The following is a 19,471-nucleotide window of genomic DNA, read 5'->3' on the forward strand; positions in this document are numbered from 1 at the left end:
TAAACCACTTTTTTCCTCCTGAAAACATTAATTAAACCTATTATTTTGCTCGCTCCTGTACTTTCCAGACAGCCTCGCATTACTAAGCGGGATATCAAACAGGCGACGACCCGGTGTGACCTCTCCCGAACCCGAGCCTCATTCAGGGTACAATAAAGAGGCCTGCGGCTACAGTACAAATGAATGCGGACAGATCTATGTGCGTCGGTGATGACTCAGGCACTTTTCAAACAGACGTTAGCAAAGCGATGAGCAGCCGATGGTCTATATAAAGTCTATATAAAAGTCGCATGGGGTTAGCATCATTGGCAACAGCTAAAACCAACATCATGGGCAGGGTAATGATGATTTAGGGCTTGTGCTTGCATTATTTCTGTGAATTTCCTCAATAAGATATTTAGTTTGTGATGTTGATTTGAATACATCGGCTGCTTCTAACATGCAGGGATCATGGAGTAAAGCATGTCATTGTCATTTCAGATCATTTTCTACGAGGAGCGTAACTTCCAGGGCCGCTCGTACGAGTGCAGCGGCGACTGCGCGGACATCCACATGCACCTGAACCGCTGCGGCTCCTGCCGGGTGGACAGCGGCTGCTTCGTGGTCTACGACAGGCCCAACTTCATGGGGAACCAGGTGTTTCTGAGGAGGGGCGAGTACTCGGACGTGCAGCGCATGAGCAGCCAGACAAGCGGGGGCGGGCCCAGCCTCATGGACAACATCCGCTCCTGCCGCGTCATCCCTATGGTAATCTGCACAGACATAGACTACTCAGCATTATTTATACAAAAACAGACTAATTCTAATGTTCCCGTCGCCTCCACAGCACCGCGGCCAGTTCCGAATCCGTGTCTACGAGCGTGAGAACTTCGGCGGGCAGATGCACGAGCTGATGGAGGACAGCGAGTCCCTGCAGGAGCGCTTCTACATGTCGGACTGCCAGTCGTGCAACGTGATGGAGGGCCACTGGCTGCTGTTCGAGCAGGCCAACTACAGGGGGCGCATGATGTACGCGCGCCCCGGGGAGTACAGGAACCTGCGGGACATGGGCGTCAGCAACGTGCAGCGCATCAGCTCCGTGCGACGCATCATGGACGTCTGCTGAGCGCAATGACAATGGACAAAGTTTAGGACAAAGCTGTGATCAGATATTATAAAGAAATGTGAATAAATGTTGAAATACGTACCTCTGGTGCCTTTTGTTGGTCATTTCATTTATATTTAATAAACTGTTCATCTCACAGCAGGGAAATGATCTTAGTAAGGCAGCTCAGAGTACATGAGGTGCAGAAAAGATGAATGGTCTTTGGATGTTTTTGCAAATGCATGAAACTTTAACCTTTACTGTAGTATTTAAGTACTGTAAAGTAGTTGGACAATCATTATGATGTTTACTCATTAAAGGAATAGGCCACCGTTTTTATATACGAAGATATGTTCTTACCTAACCTTAGTCGTGTTAATATATCCCCGTCTGGTCTTTGTCCGTGCGCTCTGTCACGCAAACGGAGCACATACGCAGCCTCTCCCACATGTCACATAGCTCCAAAAAAGCTCACGATAGAAGCTACCAAGCTCTTCCACGTGTTCCCTATTTAAATAAAGTTACGTGAAGTGCTTTCATGCGAAGTATATTTACACAGAAATGTAGCATGTCGATTTTATAAGCAAATAAAAAGGGGGACTATATTGTGAGGCGTAATGATACGAGTAGCAAAACGTCCGCGCAGTAACTCCTAAAGGTTATTGACGGAAGTGAGCGGGGGAAGTCTTTAGGAGTTACTGCGCGGACGTTTTGCTCCTCGTATCATTACGCCTCACAATATAGTCCCCCTTTTTATCTGCTTATAAAATTGACATGCTACATTTCTGTGTAAATATACTTCGCATGAAAACACTTCACGTAACTTTATTTACATAGGGAACTCGTGGAAGAGCTTGGTAGCTTCTATCGTGAGCTTTTTTGGAGCTATGTGACATGTGGGAGAGGCTGCGTATGTGCTCCGTTTGCCTGGCAGAGCGCACGGACAATGACCAGACGGGGATATATTAACACGTCTAAGGCTAGGTAAGAACATGTCTTAGTATATAAAAACGGTGGCCTATTCCTTTAAGTATTACAAATAATTAGCACTACTGTTCTTCATACTACGATGCACTTTACATATCTATAAGGGACATATTCTAGAAAAAGATAAGCATTTTTGTCCAGGATAAAATAAATAAATGTTTGTATCTTTATGCTTTTTGAAAGGGGCCCATTCTAAAGCTACAACAGCCACTACTGACTTAATATGAAATAAAACAGGTGACAAAGGCCCATGCAGATATGCAGAATCATTATACATTTAAACAGATACATTGAATCAAATTGACATAGTAATCCGTGACCTAAATCATATACATTTTCAGAACATTTCAGAAGGTTACAAGCGCCATCTTTCTGTCCTTCACTTAAGTTTGACAACAGATGTTACAGAAACACATTTACTGTTAAGATCATGGTCATTTTTGTCATTTTTGTGTCATGTTTTTTCCAAGTTTGACGATTTTTGTCATGTTTATGATTTTTGCAAATGGAGATGTGTCATTAAAGCTCGTCCAAGCTTTATGTCCTTAAAGTGCATGTGACACATTAGACACAATTTATGCTAAGACATAGTTAACACAATTATATTGAAGATTTTGCTAAAGATTTTACCCAGTTTTCTTTAGTTTGGTCATTTTTATGATGTTTATAGTTTCACTTCCTTATTTTTACACTGACAGGAAGTGACATAGAAGAAGGTAAACAAGGTTATAACTGTTGCTGTGCAACCATGTTAAGTCAATGGGAAATGAGTGAGTCAAGCTCAACAATTAAAATTAAAATAACTTTTCTGCATTAAAATTGCTGCTTCACTGAAATAAAATGATAATTATGCAGCTGATGAACGTGCAACTGATGTTATCCATCTAAATAATATTTTCAAAAGCATTAAAACCTGTCATATGTACTTTAAAGCAGGGGTCGGCTAGGCAACGTGACGCCAGGGGGCAAAATCCAGTCCTCCAGCCTGAAACCACTGGCCCCATGAGGATTTTGAGAAATATTACGACACAAGTCAGTGGTCAAATATGTGATGTAGTGCTCTAAAAAGGATGAAAATACTGTCAGTTACTTTCATATTTTCTAGGTTAATGCCCCGACCCCTATATTAGGACAGATATAACTAACAACTCTGGGTTATGGACAAAATGGGGGTTACTTTGGGCTAAGACTGGGAGGTTCTTAAAATCGGCCCATGGCACTCTCCCTCTTCCCATGTCATTTGTGTTTCAGAAAAATTAACTCCTCGGAAGTTTATAACTAATACTACATATGCACTTTAGTTTTTATTTATTCATATTGACTTTTATTTACTCAGCTTCTCTTCTGCTGTTTTTAGTGGTAAGGGAAAACCAGAGCACCCGGAGGAAACCTGCACAGACTCGGGTCAGAACATGCAAATTCCACACAAAGACCCGGAACGGAACCTGGGACCTTCTTGCTGCGCGGCGAAGGTGGCTAATCGCTGGCCGTAGATGACCGCGCATATAGAAGCGGCATCACGAACGTTATCAACGTGTCTGTGAAAAGAGCTGATTCGCTGCTACAGAACGATATTGTTGAGGTGGAAAGAGCTGACGCGCCCAGTGATTGTTGGGCATCACAAAAGCTCAGGTCAGATGAGGGTTATAAATGCAGGAGACACCAGGGCTGCAGCAGGACAGGAGACAGGACACACACAGCGACACCATGGGGAAGGTGAGGACACATCTGTACTTGTTTTTATATCAGAGTTGAATCACCACATAGTTAAGGCCCTGCTAATTGCTTTTTGATAACGTAGATGAGTGTCAAGTTCAAATGGTTGGACAAGAAGCGACAAAGTGTTTGAGACTCTAGATTTGGAGTACGGTAAAGCTAGCTGTGGCTGTAATTTGAGTTGCATGGTGACACAGTGGTTAGTGCTTTCCCCACACAGCAGGAAAGCCTCAGGGTTCATTAACAGAACAGATGTTTTTTTTTTATTGTGGAGTAAGCATGGATGTATCCTTCCACTAAAAACATGCAGAATACAGACTCTTCCCGGCCAAGAACTATCTCAGTGGGATTTTCCAAGCAATCGTCAAATAAGAAATAAATGAATGTGGTTTAGCAGGATCCTTGTGTGGAATGCAGCTTGTTTTTCCTGGTTATAAGTAAACTGTCTCGTCTTTAGATCACGTTTTTCGAGGACAGGAACTTCCAGGGGCGTAACTACGAGTGCAGCAGCGAGTGCTCGGACCTGCACTCGCACTTCAGCCGCTGCAACTCCATCCGGGTCGACTCGGGGACGTGGATGGTCTACGAACGGCCCAACTACAGCGGCTACCAGTACTTCCTGCGCAGGGGGGAGTACCCAGACTACCAGCGGTGGATGGGCTTCAACGACTGCGTGCGCTCCTGCCGCATGATCCCATCGGTGAGTCAAGAAGCCAAGACTTCAGAGTTTATTTTATTAATATTAGTGAAGTGTTAGTGTAAAAATATGGCATTTTAACTGAGGCTGATTCCTAACCCCGCAGCACCAGGGCTCTCACCGGATGCAGATCTACGAGCGCCCGGAGTTCGGAGGTCAGATGATGGAGCTGACGGACGACTGCCCCTCTCTGTACGACCGCTTCCACTTCAACGACATCCACTCGTGCAACGTCACAGAGGGAAACTGGATCTTATATGAGCACCCGCACTACAGGGGGCGCCAGCACCTCATGGGCCCAGGACAGTACCGCAGGTTCAACGAGTGGGGAGGGGTCAGCCCGCGCGTCGGCTCCATCCGCAGAATTATGTGATTTAGAAGGTCCGTGTTGACTGTCAATAAAGATGTTTCAAAATAAATGTGCAGCATGTCAAATATTTCGCTTTCTTTTTTCATTTTTTTAGCTAAATGTCTCACTTTTATTTCGACATGCAGGTTTTGACATCATTTTTGGTAATTGTTTTGAAAGATAATTTAAATTTTAAAAAAAGTAATGTCTCTTAACTTAGAGACATAGAGAAAATATGAAGAAAACAAAAGTACGTAATGAAAAACTAATTCGAGCTCATGTACGCAAAGTAATTGAACCAAGATAAACATTTATTTGCAACAACAAGGAACATATAGATGACTTATCTTAAGGATCTGCAGCCTCCAGTGAGCAAGAGCACATTTTAATGGTCTTCACACATTTAAAGAGGAAACAGTCAGTGTTCGAACTATTTACTATCATAGGTCTCGCCCAAGTGATTCAGAACAGACTGAAGAACTCTAGTCAGTCCATTGGGGAAAAAAATAAAATCACAAAGAAACTATAGAGTATTATTTCACAGAGTTACCAGTACCGTTACTGTTGATACTTTGTAAAACACATTTCCATAAATTGTACATTAAATATTACTGCAGGGTTACAGTACGTGGCCATGACACATTCTTTAAGTCCAGTTTTCCAAATGAAATGCAGTTTCTGACTGAAGCGTTAGTGGAACACACGCACAGTGTGTTGTGATGCTACAAAAATAAAACACCTTTGGTTTAACACTCGGTGAGATATGCTCAATATAGTTTAAAAGTAGATAGTATTTGTTGTATCGGCGACGCAAAGCGTTAAGTCAATTCCGACAGTTTGGATTTGTAAAAAGACAATGATGTAAAAACTGCTGTATTAAAGTCTGGTACAAACGTAATTATGGACTAACTTCAGCTGCCAGTTATTCCTGTAAAATCATCTTTTCCTTGAGCCTTGAAAAGGTACAGCAGTGTAAATGCTAAGCCAAGCGGTTTAATCTGAACTCATTGTGCATTATAGTGAGTGATAAAAGCGTCTGAAAGAAGCAGGTGGAGGTCAGAGGTCAGAGGTGTGAGTGTCTTCCCTTTACGAGCCTCTGTTTTGGGATGAACTACTGCGCAGACTGGGGGCCCTGGGGCTCGGCCTGCTCCAGGGCACTGGGATGCTCTCTGTTCTGGTTGTAGGCCTGAGCAGCGGGCATTTGGAAAGACGGATCCAGTTGGTTCTGAAAGAAAGCAAAATGAAGTGTTTATCATTTTATATAACACGTGGACAAGTCCAACACATTAAGTAATTCATTCTTCTAACACTAAATTTATAAAAACCGTGTAAGGCCAGCACTAGACACTTGACACTAGCTTGCATAACTTCATATCAGATTTGGAGGTACCTTTCCAGATTCGTGAGAAGGCACAAAGCGAGGAATCCTCTCTCTGAGACAATACATAGAGTAACTCTCATGCATTACGGGGTCATAGTACTGGAAGACAGCCATTGCATCAATGAAAAACAATACCGTGGACATATGTTAAACATTTCCAACATAGTGTATTATATCAAAAAGTACAACTTCATAGAAAGTCTATCTTTAGTCTTTGTAGTAATAAGTTAAACTATGTTTTAAAAGTGAGGAGCACTATAGCAAGCTGGAAAATTGCATATGGCTATTTGTGAACATGTTGCACCTAATTTACTATTTGAAATGGCCTGTCTTACTGAAGGGAGCGAGTGATATGGGATGAGTGAGTAAAAAAATGCATAATAACTGCTTATCCACTTTTGCATGTGCTACTTGTTTTGCACGAGTTCACACTTGGTAAATAATCCAAGCGGGTGACTGTATTTACAAACCTCAGCGTTGGGGTCGTCCAGGTGGGACAGATGGGAGGAAGGGGGCTGATGGAGCGGGGCTCCATCTGGGACGTGGTGCATGTATTCAGGCTGAGCGTAGATCACAGGTCCAGAGCCAACTGAAGCCTGGAGGAAAAACATTATATTACATTAGAATTAGAATTTCAAGCTTTAGAGTTGACAGGACTAAACTTACTTCAACATTGTTCCACTGGAAGTGGTTTGGGAAGCACCGAGGCTTAGGGGTAGAGGAAAGGAACACGTTTTGTTAATTCACTGCTGTAATTACCCGAGCCACAGAGTCCTCACCTGGTAGTGGTGGTAGGCAGGCTGGTGATACACAGGCTGACAGGGCTGAGGCACCATCACAGGAGAGGGCGGCTGCAGCACAGCCACAGTCAAAACTTATTTAGAGTATTTCATCAAATCTAGAATTGCATTAAACTCAAGACTGTGCCATCTTGTAGTTAAATGCAATAATGGTGCATAATAGTACATCTAATTTAACTCAAAAAAATATTTAAAAATACCAAATATGATATTTCGGTCTATTGTAATGAACATTAAACGATTTATTTTAAAAGAAAACTTCAGCTTTAAAAGTCAATCAATCAATTCTTATATTCTGGACTCGTATGACTCACAGGGGTCCAGAGGTGAGGGGAGGGGCTGACCCGGGGGCCCTGGAAATAAGCCACTCCATTGTGGAAGGTGTAGGGGAATCCAGAAGAGGTGGTGAGGTACACTGCCCCACAGGACACCTGCTGCAGAGGCTCGGGGCTGAACATGGGCACATTCGAATCTAAAAATTAAATGTATATAATATATTTATTTCGATATTTTGAATAAAAAAAACAGGAAATGTCTATTCAACTTACTTCCTAAGTTGTGCTGTCTGCGAACGGCCGGACGAATACTGAGCCTCCTGTCTCTGTAGTAGATCCCATTAGACTAAAAGACAATAAGTGAGTTTAGTAACACAGCTCGTGAAATTGTCCTTATGTGTGTAATTTATCAAAGTACTTTACATCGAGGAGCAGTTTTCGGGCATCCTCGGAGTTTTCAAATGTTACAAATCCAAACCTATTGAAAAATAGTTATACATTTACTTTTTAAATAAATTCTAAACCAAAATGAGCATGAAAACTACTCGCTGTTACCCTTTGGTCATTCTGGACTTGTTGGGCACGTTGACCTCCCTCACTGTCCCATACTTAGAGAACATGTGATACAGATCGCTCTCAGACACCTTTCAAAAAGAATGAATAACATTTTAAACACCTTTCTGTAAAATCGTCTCAACTGTTTAGACCTTGGGAAATAACTGCATGTTATAACACAACTATTATGGAAGAAGCAACAATAAACTCGGACACACTCCCCAAACGATTTAAAGCTTGGTCACTACCAGTAAAACATACTAGTGTGTGTGAACTCTTACTGTTCTTCACTGCTGAGAGAGAACTGAGAGATATATCGTTATCGTATCGAGATATAAACATTCAAAATATTAAAATCTACATCTAAATCGAGATATCTGGCATGAATATCGAGATATGAAATTTTGTCCATATGTTCAGCCCTAGTAATAATATATTATGAGTCGCTCACCTTGTGGTCAAACCCTCCGATAAAGACGCGGTTGGGGATGATGATGCCATGTCTCGGGCTGAAGTTGTCCAGACTCTCAAAGCTACTGCTGTGTTGCTGTAAAGGGGACACTTCGGGGGTGGGACATTCACTCCCAACTGGAGACACACCACTGGATCTGATCTGAAGAAATAAACTCTCAGAGGCATCTTGTCTTTGGACTTATTTTAGGAAATCAAAGCACGTATTGTCTGAAATTACATTTTGTTTAAAAACAGATTTTAAACACCTTTCATTACTTCCTTTGAAGGGTGAACATTACTGTTAGGTAAACAACGTGCACCTGCACGTTAGCATTGCTAATTTTAGCTAGCGTTAGCTATGTGAGTAGCCTGAGTTATAACTATGTTGTAAACAGCAGTTGCACAACCAAATCTGTTAAATAAATAACGGTATTTTTTTTTAACAATGCTTGCTAAAACGGTTGAGGGTAACGTCATTTTTTCAGCAATCCATATAATCATGTGCATAAACTGATACAAGGCAAAAATGTAAAGAAAATTCCTAACGCTAAATATTAGCTTAACTGCAGATAGTTAGCTACCTCTGACTAGCGCAGCTAACGCTCAGCAACATGATTTTTGTCAAAGAGCGAAAAGTTACATTCAGCAGATAAATTTGATTTTAGTGTAAAACGTAGTGAAATAGCTTGTCCTTGTGAAATGTTGGTATTTGTTGCTCCTACATTTGTAAAAGTTAACGTCAACTGACCTAACGTTAGGCTAACAGTTATGAAGCTAATCGAGCGCTAATCAAACACAGTCGTGATAAGAACACGCCACTTTACTCACCCCTGATTTGCCGTCCAAAGCCATGTTTTTAGGATAGATTTTTTTGAATGTGTCTTGACAAATGTTTAAGTTAAAAAAAGAAAGTGACCATTGTTTGATTGTCAGAAATAATACTTGTTCGCCCCGTGTGCCCCTGAGCCTCAGTGCCGCCCAGGTCAGCCCCAAGTGTAAACACAACTGCCACGAAAATCAATTCAAACTGTAATAACGTTTTATAATCAGGAGTTATTTTATAAGTGACATTTCTCATTGCAACTATGGTAAAAGGGAACCCACCAAAGTGTCACAGTAAAAAAAAAAAAAAAAAGAACAAGCTGGAATTCACTTATTTTTATCAAATACATTATAAGGATGTAATGGATAAACAATGGATAAACGTTATCTTCCGCCATGAAAAGTAGTTCCTGTCCTCTACCTTCGTTGATATTAGGTTTAATTTTATACTAACCCTCTAAAATGTTCAAATTATTTGATTATCGCGATGAAATGTTAGTATTTAATGATCAAATTACATGAAGACACATTATGTAGAAGAGGAAAAGTATTTCAAGAGGCAAATCAAGCGATAAGTAGTCCACTGCGTAGGGATACTCTCACGCTCACGCAGTTGAAACAAGTTTTATTTTTTATTTTTTATGTTCTTTCGTGTAACCATGCTTGCTAAATGTTTTATTTAATTTTTTTTTATATAATTGGAAGTTATTCTAATACCGTACAAACTAGTGTTTTCAACAAAGGATGAGCTAAAATCGAGTACCAAGACTGTCCACAGGAGGGCGGCATTCTCTCAATTATAAAGCTCATGGAGTCAATCTTTATTTGGCAAAAAAAAGAAAAAGATTAACAAACTAATGTGGCAGAATAAAATATAGCCATCCAACCCCTCTTAGATTTCCCATAATTACACTCTAATTCCATGGCATTGTTTTTAATTAAGTGCAAAAAAACAAGCAGCATTTGTCATTTATTTCCTTAATGGCGAGGTCTGACTGTGCAAAATGAGTAGGGCTTGTCTGATAATTACTGCAATTAACTAGAGCTAAAAGTACTTTTTAAACTCAGCATGGATCATTGTAGACACGTGTGCTGCCAGGGAGGCCGCCAAACAGACACTTTGACACTTTTATTAAGGTTATTATTATTATTGTTGTTGTTTGTTTGCAGTGTTTAGCTGAAATGCAGAAAGTAGTGAGTCAAACTTTCATATAATATCCAAGTTTTCGACTCATTCTTAAAAGCAAAAAGTACATAGTGAAAATACTTGAGCAACTGCTTGAATAATTGTTCAAAATAAAGAATAAAGAAAGAAAAATAATAATAATAATCATAGTAATTCATCAGGTTTTTTTAAGCGTTGAAGTCGGTGCTTCTTAATCGTCTTAACCGAGCACATTTTCCCCAGTTCAGTTTTGCCCAAATCTAAATGTTTCTTGACTGGAGCTTACATCCTATAGGCCAGAGTAAAGCCTCACTTGAAAGCTAAGGCCTAAGCTCTTTCCTCGTTTTGTTGAGTTTTTGTCAGATTTTGGTCACATTACATTTTTGTCACATTTTTGTCATATTTTTGTCACATTTTCGTCACATTTTTGGCAAATTTTTCTTACATTTTTGTCATATTTTTGTCACAATTTCGTCACATTTTCAACACATTTTTGTCAATTTTTTCTTACATTTTTGTCGCATTACACTTGGACAAATCTGTCCGAAACGCTACAAAAACCAATGAGAACATGACAAAAAAATGACTGAAATTGAAACTGAAACAAAAAAGGAAGGAAAACAAGAAGAATTTTATAGGCCTTAGCTTTCAAATGAGGCCTTACACTGGCCTGTAGGCTGCAAGCTCTCAGCTCAAGAAGTGTTTAGATTTGGGTTAAGAGGTTAAGATCAGATACAAGGGAGGAAAATTGAAAGTTTAGGGTCATTTTTCTATGTAAACATTCAGCTTCTGTTTCTTGAATGCTGATACTATATAAATATAATATAATATTGTTATCTCTTCTCCATCTCTGGGGTCCGCAATCCGAAGTTGAGCGTCTAAAGCGCCGTCTTGTTTCGGACAGAGACAGACAGACAGTTGCGGCGACAGAGTTTGGTGAAAAACTGTGGGTTCGACTTTAACGGCTCTGTAATTACTCAACAAATGCCTGATTCCCCTGCGCTATTTATAACCCTCGCATTCCTCCCCGTGAATAAAATGATCTCTTTGAGACAGCACAATGCCAGAAATAACAGGTTAGTGCAAACATTGGGCGAGGCGTGGTGGGCCAGGCTGACCAGCGCGGAGTTCCACTGCGGTTTAGAGGCTACTACGCTTCTCTCAGCGCCACTTATTCATCTGGGAGAAGGCATTTTGTTCCCACGCGAGGGGGAAAGATCAAGTACAGAGGAGTGTGGAGCTCGGGATGACCAGTTCACGGATGAAGGAAAGGGCAGAGGGACGATCTGAGCTGTGGGGCTTTGAGGGTTTTTAGGATAAAAAACACAACAAATATGGGACAAAAAAAACACAGAAAAGGCCACATAAAAGTGATAAAAAGTGATGAAAAAGAGACTGAAGAGTGACAAAAAAGAGACAAAAATGTGATGAAAGCGCAACAAAAAAAACAATAAAAAAGTGACGAAAAAGCGACGGATAGGTAGATAGATAGGCAGCAAAAAGAAACAATAACACAACAAAAAAGTGATGAAAGAGCGACTAAAAAGCCCAGACAAAAAAGCAACTTAAAAGCAACAAAAAAGCGACAAAAAAGTGACAAAAAAGACACAAAAAAGACACAAAAAAGAGACAATAAAGTGACAAAAGCACAAAAAATTGCTAAAAAGTAATGAAAAAGAGACTGAAGAGCGACAAAAAAGAGACAAAAAAAGTGATGAAAGAGCGAAAAAAGAGACAAAAAAGAGACAATAAAGTGATAAAATACAATAGATAGGCAGCCGAAAAAGTGATGAAAAAGCCACCAAAGAAGAAACAAAAGAGTGACAAAAGCTTGCCAGAAAAGTAACAATAACACAACAAAAAAGTGACGAAAGAGTGACATAAAAACATCAAAAAAGCAACTTAAAAGTGACAAAAAAGTGATGAAAAAGCGACTAAAGAGCGACAAAAAAGAGACAGAAAAGTGACGAAAAAGTGATGAAAAAGTGACAAAAACACAACAGATAAGCAGCAAAAAAAGTGATGAAAAAGCGACTAAAGAGCGACAAAAAAGAGACAGAAAAGTGACGAAAAAGTGATGAAAAAGTGACAAAATACAATAGATAGGCAGCCGAAAAAGTGATGAAAAAGCCACCAAAGAAGAAACAAAAGAGTGACAAAAGCTTGCCAGAAAAGTAACAATAACAAACCAAAAAAGTGAGAAAAGAGAAACATGATGATAATATGACAAAAAACTGACAAAAACACGAGGAAAACAACATGACAAATACTCAACGCAACAAATAACTTCCGTTTTGTAGGCCTTAGCTTTCGAGACGAGAATAAAAAGTGACACAAAAGAGCAACAAAAAAGCAATGAAATAAAAACGTTAAAAAGGAGACGACATCACAGCAACAACACAAGGAAAAAGGTCCATTTCGATCAGTTTTGTAGGTCTTAGCTTTCAAATGAGACGTGACACTGGCCTGTTTAAACTATAAATGAACACGTGGGATTACAGTTTGCAGGAAACCACAAAAAAGGGGGGGAAATAACTCTAAATATGTTCTATATTTAAATTGCCACCCTTTATTCTTGGCATTTTCTCCATGAGCTTCAAAAGGTCGTCCCTGAAATGGTTTAACCGTCTGTGGAGTCAAAACCATTTCTGGTGACGTGAAGCTCATTTAGAAAATGTCAAAAGAGTCACCACAGAGTCCAGATCTTAACCATACTGTTGGGATGTGCTGGAGAAGGCTTTGCGTAGGTGCCGCACTCTCCCATCATCAATACAAGATCTCAGCTGCAGCCATTTTGTTTGGGTTCTTTGAGGGTTAAAAAGGTTGATTCTTCGTTTCTTTGTTCCGTCAGAGCCGTGAAGGCGGACCCAGTGTTATTAAACGATGCTGTTGTGAAATATTAACTCGGTCTAAACAGCGTGGTTTATTTATTTGCGAAGTGGAAAAGCATGTTTACCCCAGTGCTCTGCTCATCATTCATTCATCAGACAAACACCACAGTTTACTCTCGACACTGCACTGGGCCGTCACCCGTTAGTACTACAACTACTACAGTACTGTGAATACTATGGAAACGATGAGGCCTATATGATACTGGGCTATAGGGCAGAGCTGTGTTATCTCTACCACATGTAAAGCACAGACTGTGTTACTGTCAGATATCTTGGTGTATTAAAGAGCAGCTGTGGATGAAACTGCCTGTCAGTCAGTTGGGCCTGTCCTGGACTGAGACCCTGCAGTAAAACATGCAGTAACATGACCACCACTTCTTCCACTTTGAGCACATTTTTAGTGACAAACACGATGAAAATTAGCCATAAGTTCTGTGGATTTTTAACTTTAATTAACCTCTTAACCCCCACCTGAACCAAGCACATTTCCTCCAGTTTGGCTTTACCCAAATCTAAAAGCTTTTTAAAGAGAAGCATCAAAACAGCAACAAAAACAAGGATAAAAGGCGACAAAAGAGACAAAAACATGCGGGAAAAATCAACAATAACACAACAAAAACATGACTAAAGAGTGATGAAGAAGCAACTAAAAAGCCACAAAAAAGTGACGAAAATGTGATGTAAAAGAAACGAAAACATATTTCTTAAAAATGCTTAAAAAAGCCACATTAAAAGTGACAAACGCACAACAAAATGCTTCAAAAGTCAAAACCCCAAAAAAAGAGGCGTTATGATCAGTTTTGTCGGTCTTAGGTTTCAAATTTGGCATTACTCTGGCCTAGAGGCTGTAAGCTCTGGTTGAGAAGCTTTTAGATTTGGGTAAAGCTGAACTGGAGAAAATGCACTCGGTTTAAAGGGACTATATGGGGTAAAAACTAAGTATTTTCCTCCCCCTACATATTCCAGCAATGTCCTAATGTGTCGAATGAGCCCAGACCTGTTCACCACAACTGCGAGTTTAATATAGAAGCTGCAGTTACACATATGACCTGAGGTGGCAGTAGTGAGTATAAAATGACCAACTTGCATCTAGTCTCTTTAAGTTATCTCATATTTAAGTGAGTGCTGACTCTGTACCTCTGCTTTTAGGTCAGACTAGGTTATGTGCAGCTCTATTATGGAGTGAGTTTCAGTCCAGAGAAAACAGTAAATAGATCCAATAGTCGTGGCAGCATTAATATCCGTGCTTTAATTTGCTCTTTGTTTGTTTACCCAGCCCCAGCTAAAGTAATTACCCATGTCATATTTATAAAATCATTGGCCTTAACCAGTGCCTGCTCATATTAACCTGTTTAATGCAGCGTTAAGGCATCTGACGGTAAGGTGCGCTCTTCCTGTATCCGCGCGCCGCCCGAACCATAATGCAATTTTCAGCCCTAATTCCACTCAAGCCACTTACCGCGCGGCTAATATCGTTTGGACCCGGGCCGCAGACGCCAAATGAAATATTCAAGCGGCCTCACGTGTCGGTTCGAGGCCGCCTGGAGACTTCCTGGTCCGCGCTGGGCATACAGTAAACAGTCATTTTGACCTACTTTCAACCTAACACGGAGGAGCGAACGGGGGGGGGGGGGGGGCAGCGAGCCGTGAATGTAAAAGTGAAATTAGCGCGGTCCAAACGGCGAATAATTTATGACGTTTGTCCCTGAAACGATCGCCAGGAGCCATGACTTATTTAAGACGTCGCTCAGAAAACAAAACTAGTAAATAAAAAGAACATTGGTGCGTTAAGGGGAGGGGAAAGCGGAGAACTGCCTACAGTGATCCTCTGCAACGGTGCACTGCCTCTCCTGGGTTTGTCCCTGTTTCAGAGCGTGGTGTCCTGCACTCGTCAGCTCCACCTCCTCCTTCCTCTTCCTCCTGCGCAGCTCCCTCCGCTCCACAACAGTCTTTCACCATCGTCTGGGAAGAGCTTAGCAGTTCATGTTTTAATCTCCAGTGAACGTCCATTAGCCAGAACAATAGGACAGAAGGCATGTGTGGCTTAGCTGTGAGTCTTGCCCGGATACCTTCTCTTTTGTCTCTTGTGTCCTATAGCGCCTCTTGTGGTGCCTGCTGCAGGTGTGGGGGGCTCTTGGTGCCTCTTCAGTGTTTCAGAAGAAGACATTTGTAGGTCTCAAATGTCTTTAGCTCATAAGCTATGAGGCTCTTTCAAGCTGTGTCACTGGAAGTTCATGTTTTAGTCCCTTCTTTTTCTTTTTTGGTTTTTATTAGTTAAAAAAAAATCATCAATCAGTCATTAATTAAGTCAAATTTTAGGTAGCAGGAATACTATGTCGGCTAGAATTATAGGCAGCAAAAGCCCTACCTGATACAGACGGCATTGCATCATAGAAGGGGGCGTGGCCTCGCCGAGGGGGAAAACAGAATCTTTTGGGAACCCAATTTTTCACTCTTTTTAGCCATTTTCTGACGAAATCTGAACTTATTTATCACTTACAAATAAAGTCAAGTCTAAATTGGGTCCATATGGATGTTTATTCACAGCAAATTGTTCAGTAGAAGCAAAAAAACAGCAGTTTTAGCTAGCTAGCGTTAGCATTAGCACAATGTACATTCTCTGTTATTTATGTATTTAAGGGCTGTTGAACCCCTTTGCTCCTCTCCATGTCTTTGTATCTTTATTTAGTAGAAAACTATATACAAAATTCAGCATTTGTTAAAGTAGTTTTTGAATAATTCCAGAAAGTTTAGATTTTTCTCCAGATTGTTTTCCCCCTTAACTGTTTTCAAACATGACCATATATGGGCGATTCCAGAGATGCCGTCTGTATCTGACAACACAAAACTAATTCAGAATTTAATCAGGTCTAAGAAACGCTGGTAGCACGACTTCTTGAAGCAGTTTTATCACAGAATATTTTGGTTACTCTGCCCACCTCTGCCACACTCGTTTCATAATGTTGTGGCTCATTGTTAACTATTTTAAAACGTGCCCTTGTCGTCTCCTCCTCTCCCTCCTCGCGAGCCTGTGCCTGGGCAGAACAGATGCCAGCGGTGGGGTAAACTCTCTCTGGAGGGGCGGACAGCAGCACACTGCTTTATAATTAATGGAATTAGGGGGCGCTGTCTGCAGAGGAGGCCCGCGTCCCAAAGCTGGATCCAGGGAAGAGTGCCAGGAAGAAGAGACACGAGGACGAAATGAGGATAACAACTAAACAATTTACAGTATCTTGTCCTGTGCCTGATTTCAGCTGCCGTCTGTGCTCTGGGGGTAAACAAAGAAAGAGAGAATTAGCTGAGTGTGGCTAACGGAGCTGATGAACATTGAGTTGAGGCGGCACTCGCACATGCATGAAGCCCACTGTGCCGGTCCGACCATGTGTCACAGAAACAACAAGAGAAACCGGCATTTCGGCTTAAATACTAGTGTTATTGGCAACATTAGCTTTATGTCTGTATTTGGAGACTTCAGAAATCTGTCATCTGCTTTTGATCCATCCTTAGAGATCTGTCAGGAGTAATACTGCTTGAAATATCACTCTCTCACACAGTACTTTTTACTGCTACTTGAATAATATTGTTTTGAAGTAAAAGTAATCTAGCTTGTTGGAGTAAAACGAGTAAAACATTGGGTTGGTCTTTCCAGCGTGAGTAAGATTAGTAATGACCAACACTTTCATGAGTGCAACTAAACATTTTTCCTCAAGCCAAAATCAGGTCCATTTGGATATTTTTTCACAGCAAATTGTTCAGTAGAAGCGAAAAACGGCTCTCAATGCTAATGTTAGCATAGCATGAAGCTAACGTAGCTTCCTGATTAGCATTGTCCGCTTTTTAAAGTATTTATGGGCATTTTGCTCCTCTCCATGTCTCTGTATCTCTATTTAGTAGAAAAATATATTCATAATTCAGCATTTGTTAAAGTAATTGTGGAGAAATGGGAGAAAGTTTCTTTTTTTTCTGTTTTTTGTTTCCCCCTGCTAGTTGACCATGACCATATACTATATATAGCCTATAATATATAATTTATACCAATTCATTTTCTAATTGCAAACTCTTCTGTACTAAAGAGATCATTGTCTTTCATCCTTATGCAAAAAGTGTTTTTTAAAAGCTGATTTGAAAAAGTATACAACTGTTTCAATTTCATTATCGGTACTGAACCCATGTCTTTATGATGTATTCAGGCATTTTAAATTGTTTAAATGAACCCAAATCTTTGTTTGGAGCCCGGCAAGCACGAACTAAATGTAAATGTAAAAATGCACTGAGTGAACATGCCATGCAAACTCCACAGTCCACACAAAAAAGGCCATTATGAAGGTTAAAATTTATTACACCTTCAATATCTTTTAAAAAATGGCCGCTGTTTTGGATGCACCACTAATGCAGTTACAGTAATTTCCAATTTAATACATTTAGAGCCGCTCTTAATGCCGTCCCGCTGTTTAATGCCAATTCCTCCCATAAAAGACACATAGAGGTTACACTTCACATGCGCGGTCAGTGACTTGTAAAGCCATAGAGTTTCCCAAAGGCTAGATTAGGCTGGCTGCTTTTGATAATAAACGACATAAGGATACGACTTCTGCTACTGCAATAATTACTACTACTATTAATGAAAATACGTCAAGACAAGATGATTTTTTCCTGGTGGCAGCAGCAGTGCTGTGATGGTCTGAGACTCTGAGGCATTTGTTCTTTCTGGCGTGTGAAAGACCAGCCAGTGGTAATGGACTTAATGATGCTTCAGCGACTACAGACGGTCCAGAGAAGAAGGACGGAGTGGGAGAGACAGGAAAGAACAGGCAGATAAAGAGAGAGGAAAGATAAGGAAGATAAAAGAAAGGAAAGCTGAGCAGTGGTGGTCAAATACTTGATTTAATACTAGATTTTCGAACTTAATTTTTTTTTTCCCATTGCAATCAATTAAAGAGGAATTGAATTGTATTATACTGTTAGTTGTGGTTGAACTCAATTCTTCACAGGGACGAGTTAAAGCAGTACAAGCAACTCGTGCCGCTAGAGGTCATTAGTGTCACTGCAGGTGTCGTAGCATGTTGCTTTTGAGAGTAAATACTACGCTGACAGAAAAGACAAAGGGACAGAGGGATAATGTACATCTAAATACACAATGTAGATCATTTTTTCACTCAAACTTGGCTGTAAATACGGTTTAAGTGGTGCTAGCCCGCAGTTAGCTTCGCCCGTTAGCCTGTTAGCTTCTTCTTCGTGATTCCATTAGTGTGTATTGGTGGCTCCGACCTAGAGGCAGGGAAGTTGCAATTGTGGTTTTCTAGCCAGAGACACCAGGGGGAGATGAAAAACCCTCCAATCACCCCATTAACACTTGTACTACCCCCAGAGGGACTACGAAAAGGATTTATTAAGGTAAACAAATTGCGTAGTTCTGCTTTAAAGGCACGTTCCACAACTTCCAGTGTTTTTCCCACAAATGTCAGAGTTTAAGTTTGTTACTTAAGGACAAGAGCTTCAAAGACGGTGCCCAAATTCCCCCTTTGTACGGCAAACCTTCTTCCTTGTTATTCATTGAACAGAACATCTGCACAGCGCCACCTACAGTTCTGGAGTGCACAGTGTCTTCTGCCTCTACTTACATGTGCAATCATATAACGGACTCACAATCTGACCAAACATAATTACAATCTGCATTTTCAAGCCCCCAAAACACAAAGTTCCAAGTGTACAAGTGCTTCTCTTGCTGTTTGGCGGCTTATAAAGAATGTAATGACCCAATTTACGGACGCGGATCGAAAAAGCGCTGATGTTTGGAGCTGCAGTAATTACAAGTTTGTTTTTGACCAACGTGTGATGTGGCCAAATCGAAGCCGGTTCATGTGAGGGCTTTCGTCAGCCCTCCCCCACTTTCTCACGATGACGGGTACGAATGCGTCCACGAGGAAAGTCCCGGGTTCGATTCCCAGACCGCTGTGCACAGACTTAACCTGCCTCTGTACGGGAAAGTGTGTGAAATGGTTCCTGATGTAGACATTTCAAAGTGGAATGAAACCATATCATCAATCACCATATCATCTGATAAGAGTGGTGAGTGTTCTTGCCTCACAGTGGGTCTCGGGTTCGATTCCTTCCCCAGATCGTCTATTGCTCGTTGAAGACGTTGAAGGATGGGTCCAACACAGAGGACGGATCATTTTCTACCGGGACAAGAAAGTACACCTAAACACAAACATTACAAAATCTCCCTGACGCTGTATTTCATATGATCTGGAATTGAAGGCAGCATGATATTTGTACAAATATCAATTTAAACA

At 40.8% G+C, this 19,471-nt stretch overlaps 2 protein-coding genes across 2 annotated transcripts; both read left to right on the top strand.

The window, feature by feature from the left end:
- Nucleotides 1–462: 462 nt before the first annotated feature.
- Nucleotides 463–1,105, top strand: LOC306981784 (gamma-crystallin M3-like; the record flags this gene model as incomplete). Its single annotated transcript, XM_079581446.1, has 2 exons — nt 463–747; nt 827–1,105. 2 exons carry the CDS (start codon nt 463–465, stop codon nt 1,103–1,105), a joined length of 564 nt encoding a protein of 187 aa, XP_079437572.1.
- A 2,645-nt stretch (nt 1,106–3,750) lies between these two features.
- On the top strand, nt 3,751–4,857 carry LOC306981785 (gamma-crystallin M2-like; the record flags this gene model as incomplete). Its single annotated transcript, XM_079581447.1, has 3 exons — nt 3,751–3,787; nt 4,245–4,487; nt 4,591–4,857. Exons 1-3 carry the CDS (start codon nt 3,779–3,781, stop codon nt 4,855–4,857), a joined length of 519 nt encoding a protein of 172 aa, XP_079437573.1. The 5' UTR covers nt 3,751–3,778.
- Between the last annotated feature and the right edge of the window lie 14,614 nt (nt 4,858–19,471).

Source organism: Gobius niger (genome assembly GCF_951799975.1).
Source record: "Gobius niger genome assembly, chromosome: 23".
NCBI classification, from domain to species: Eukaryota; Metazoa; Chordata; class Actinopteri; order Gobiiformes; family Gobiidae; genus Gobius; species Gobius niger.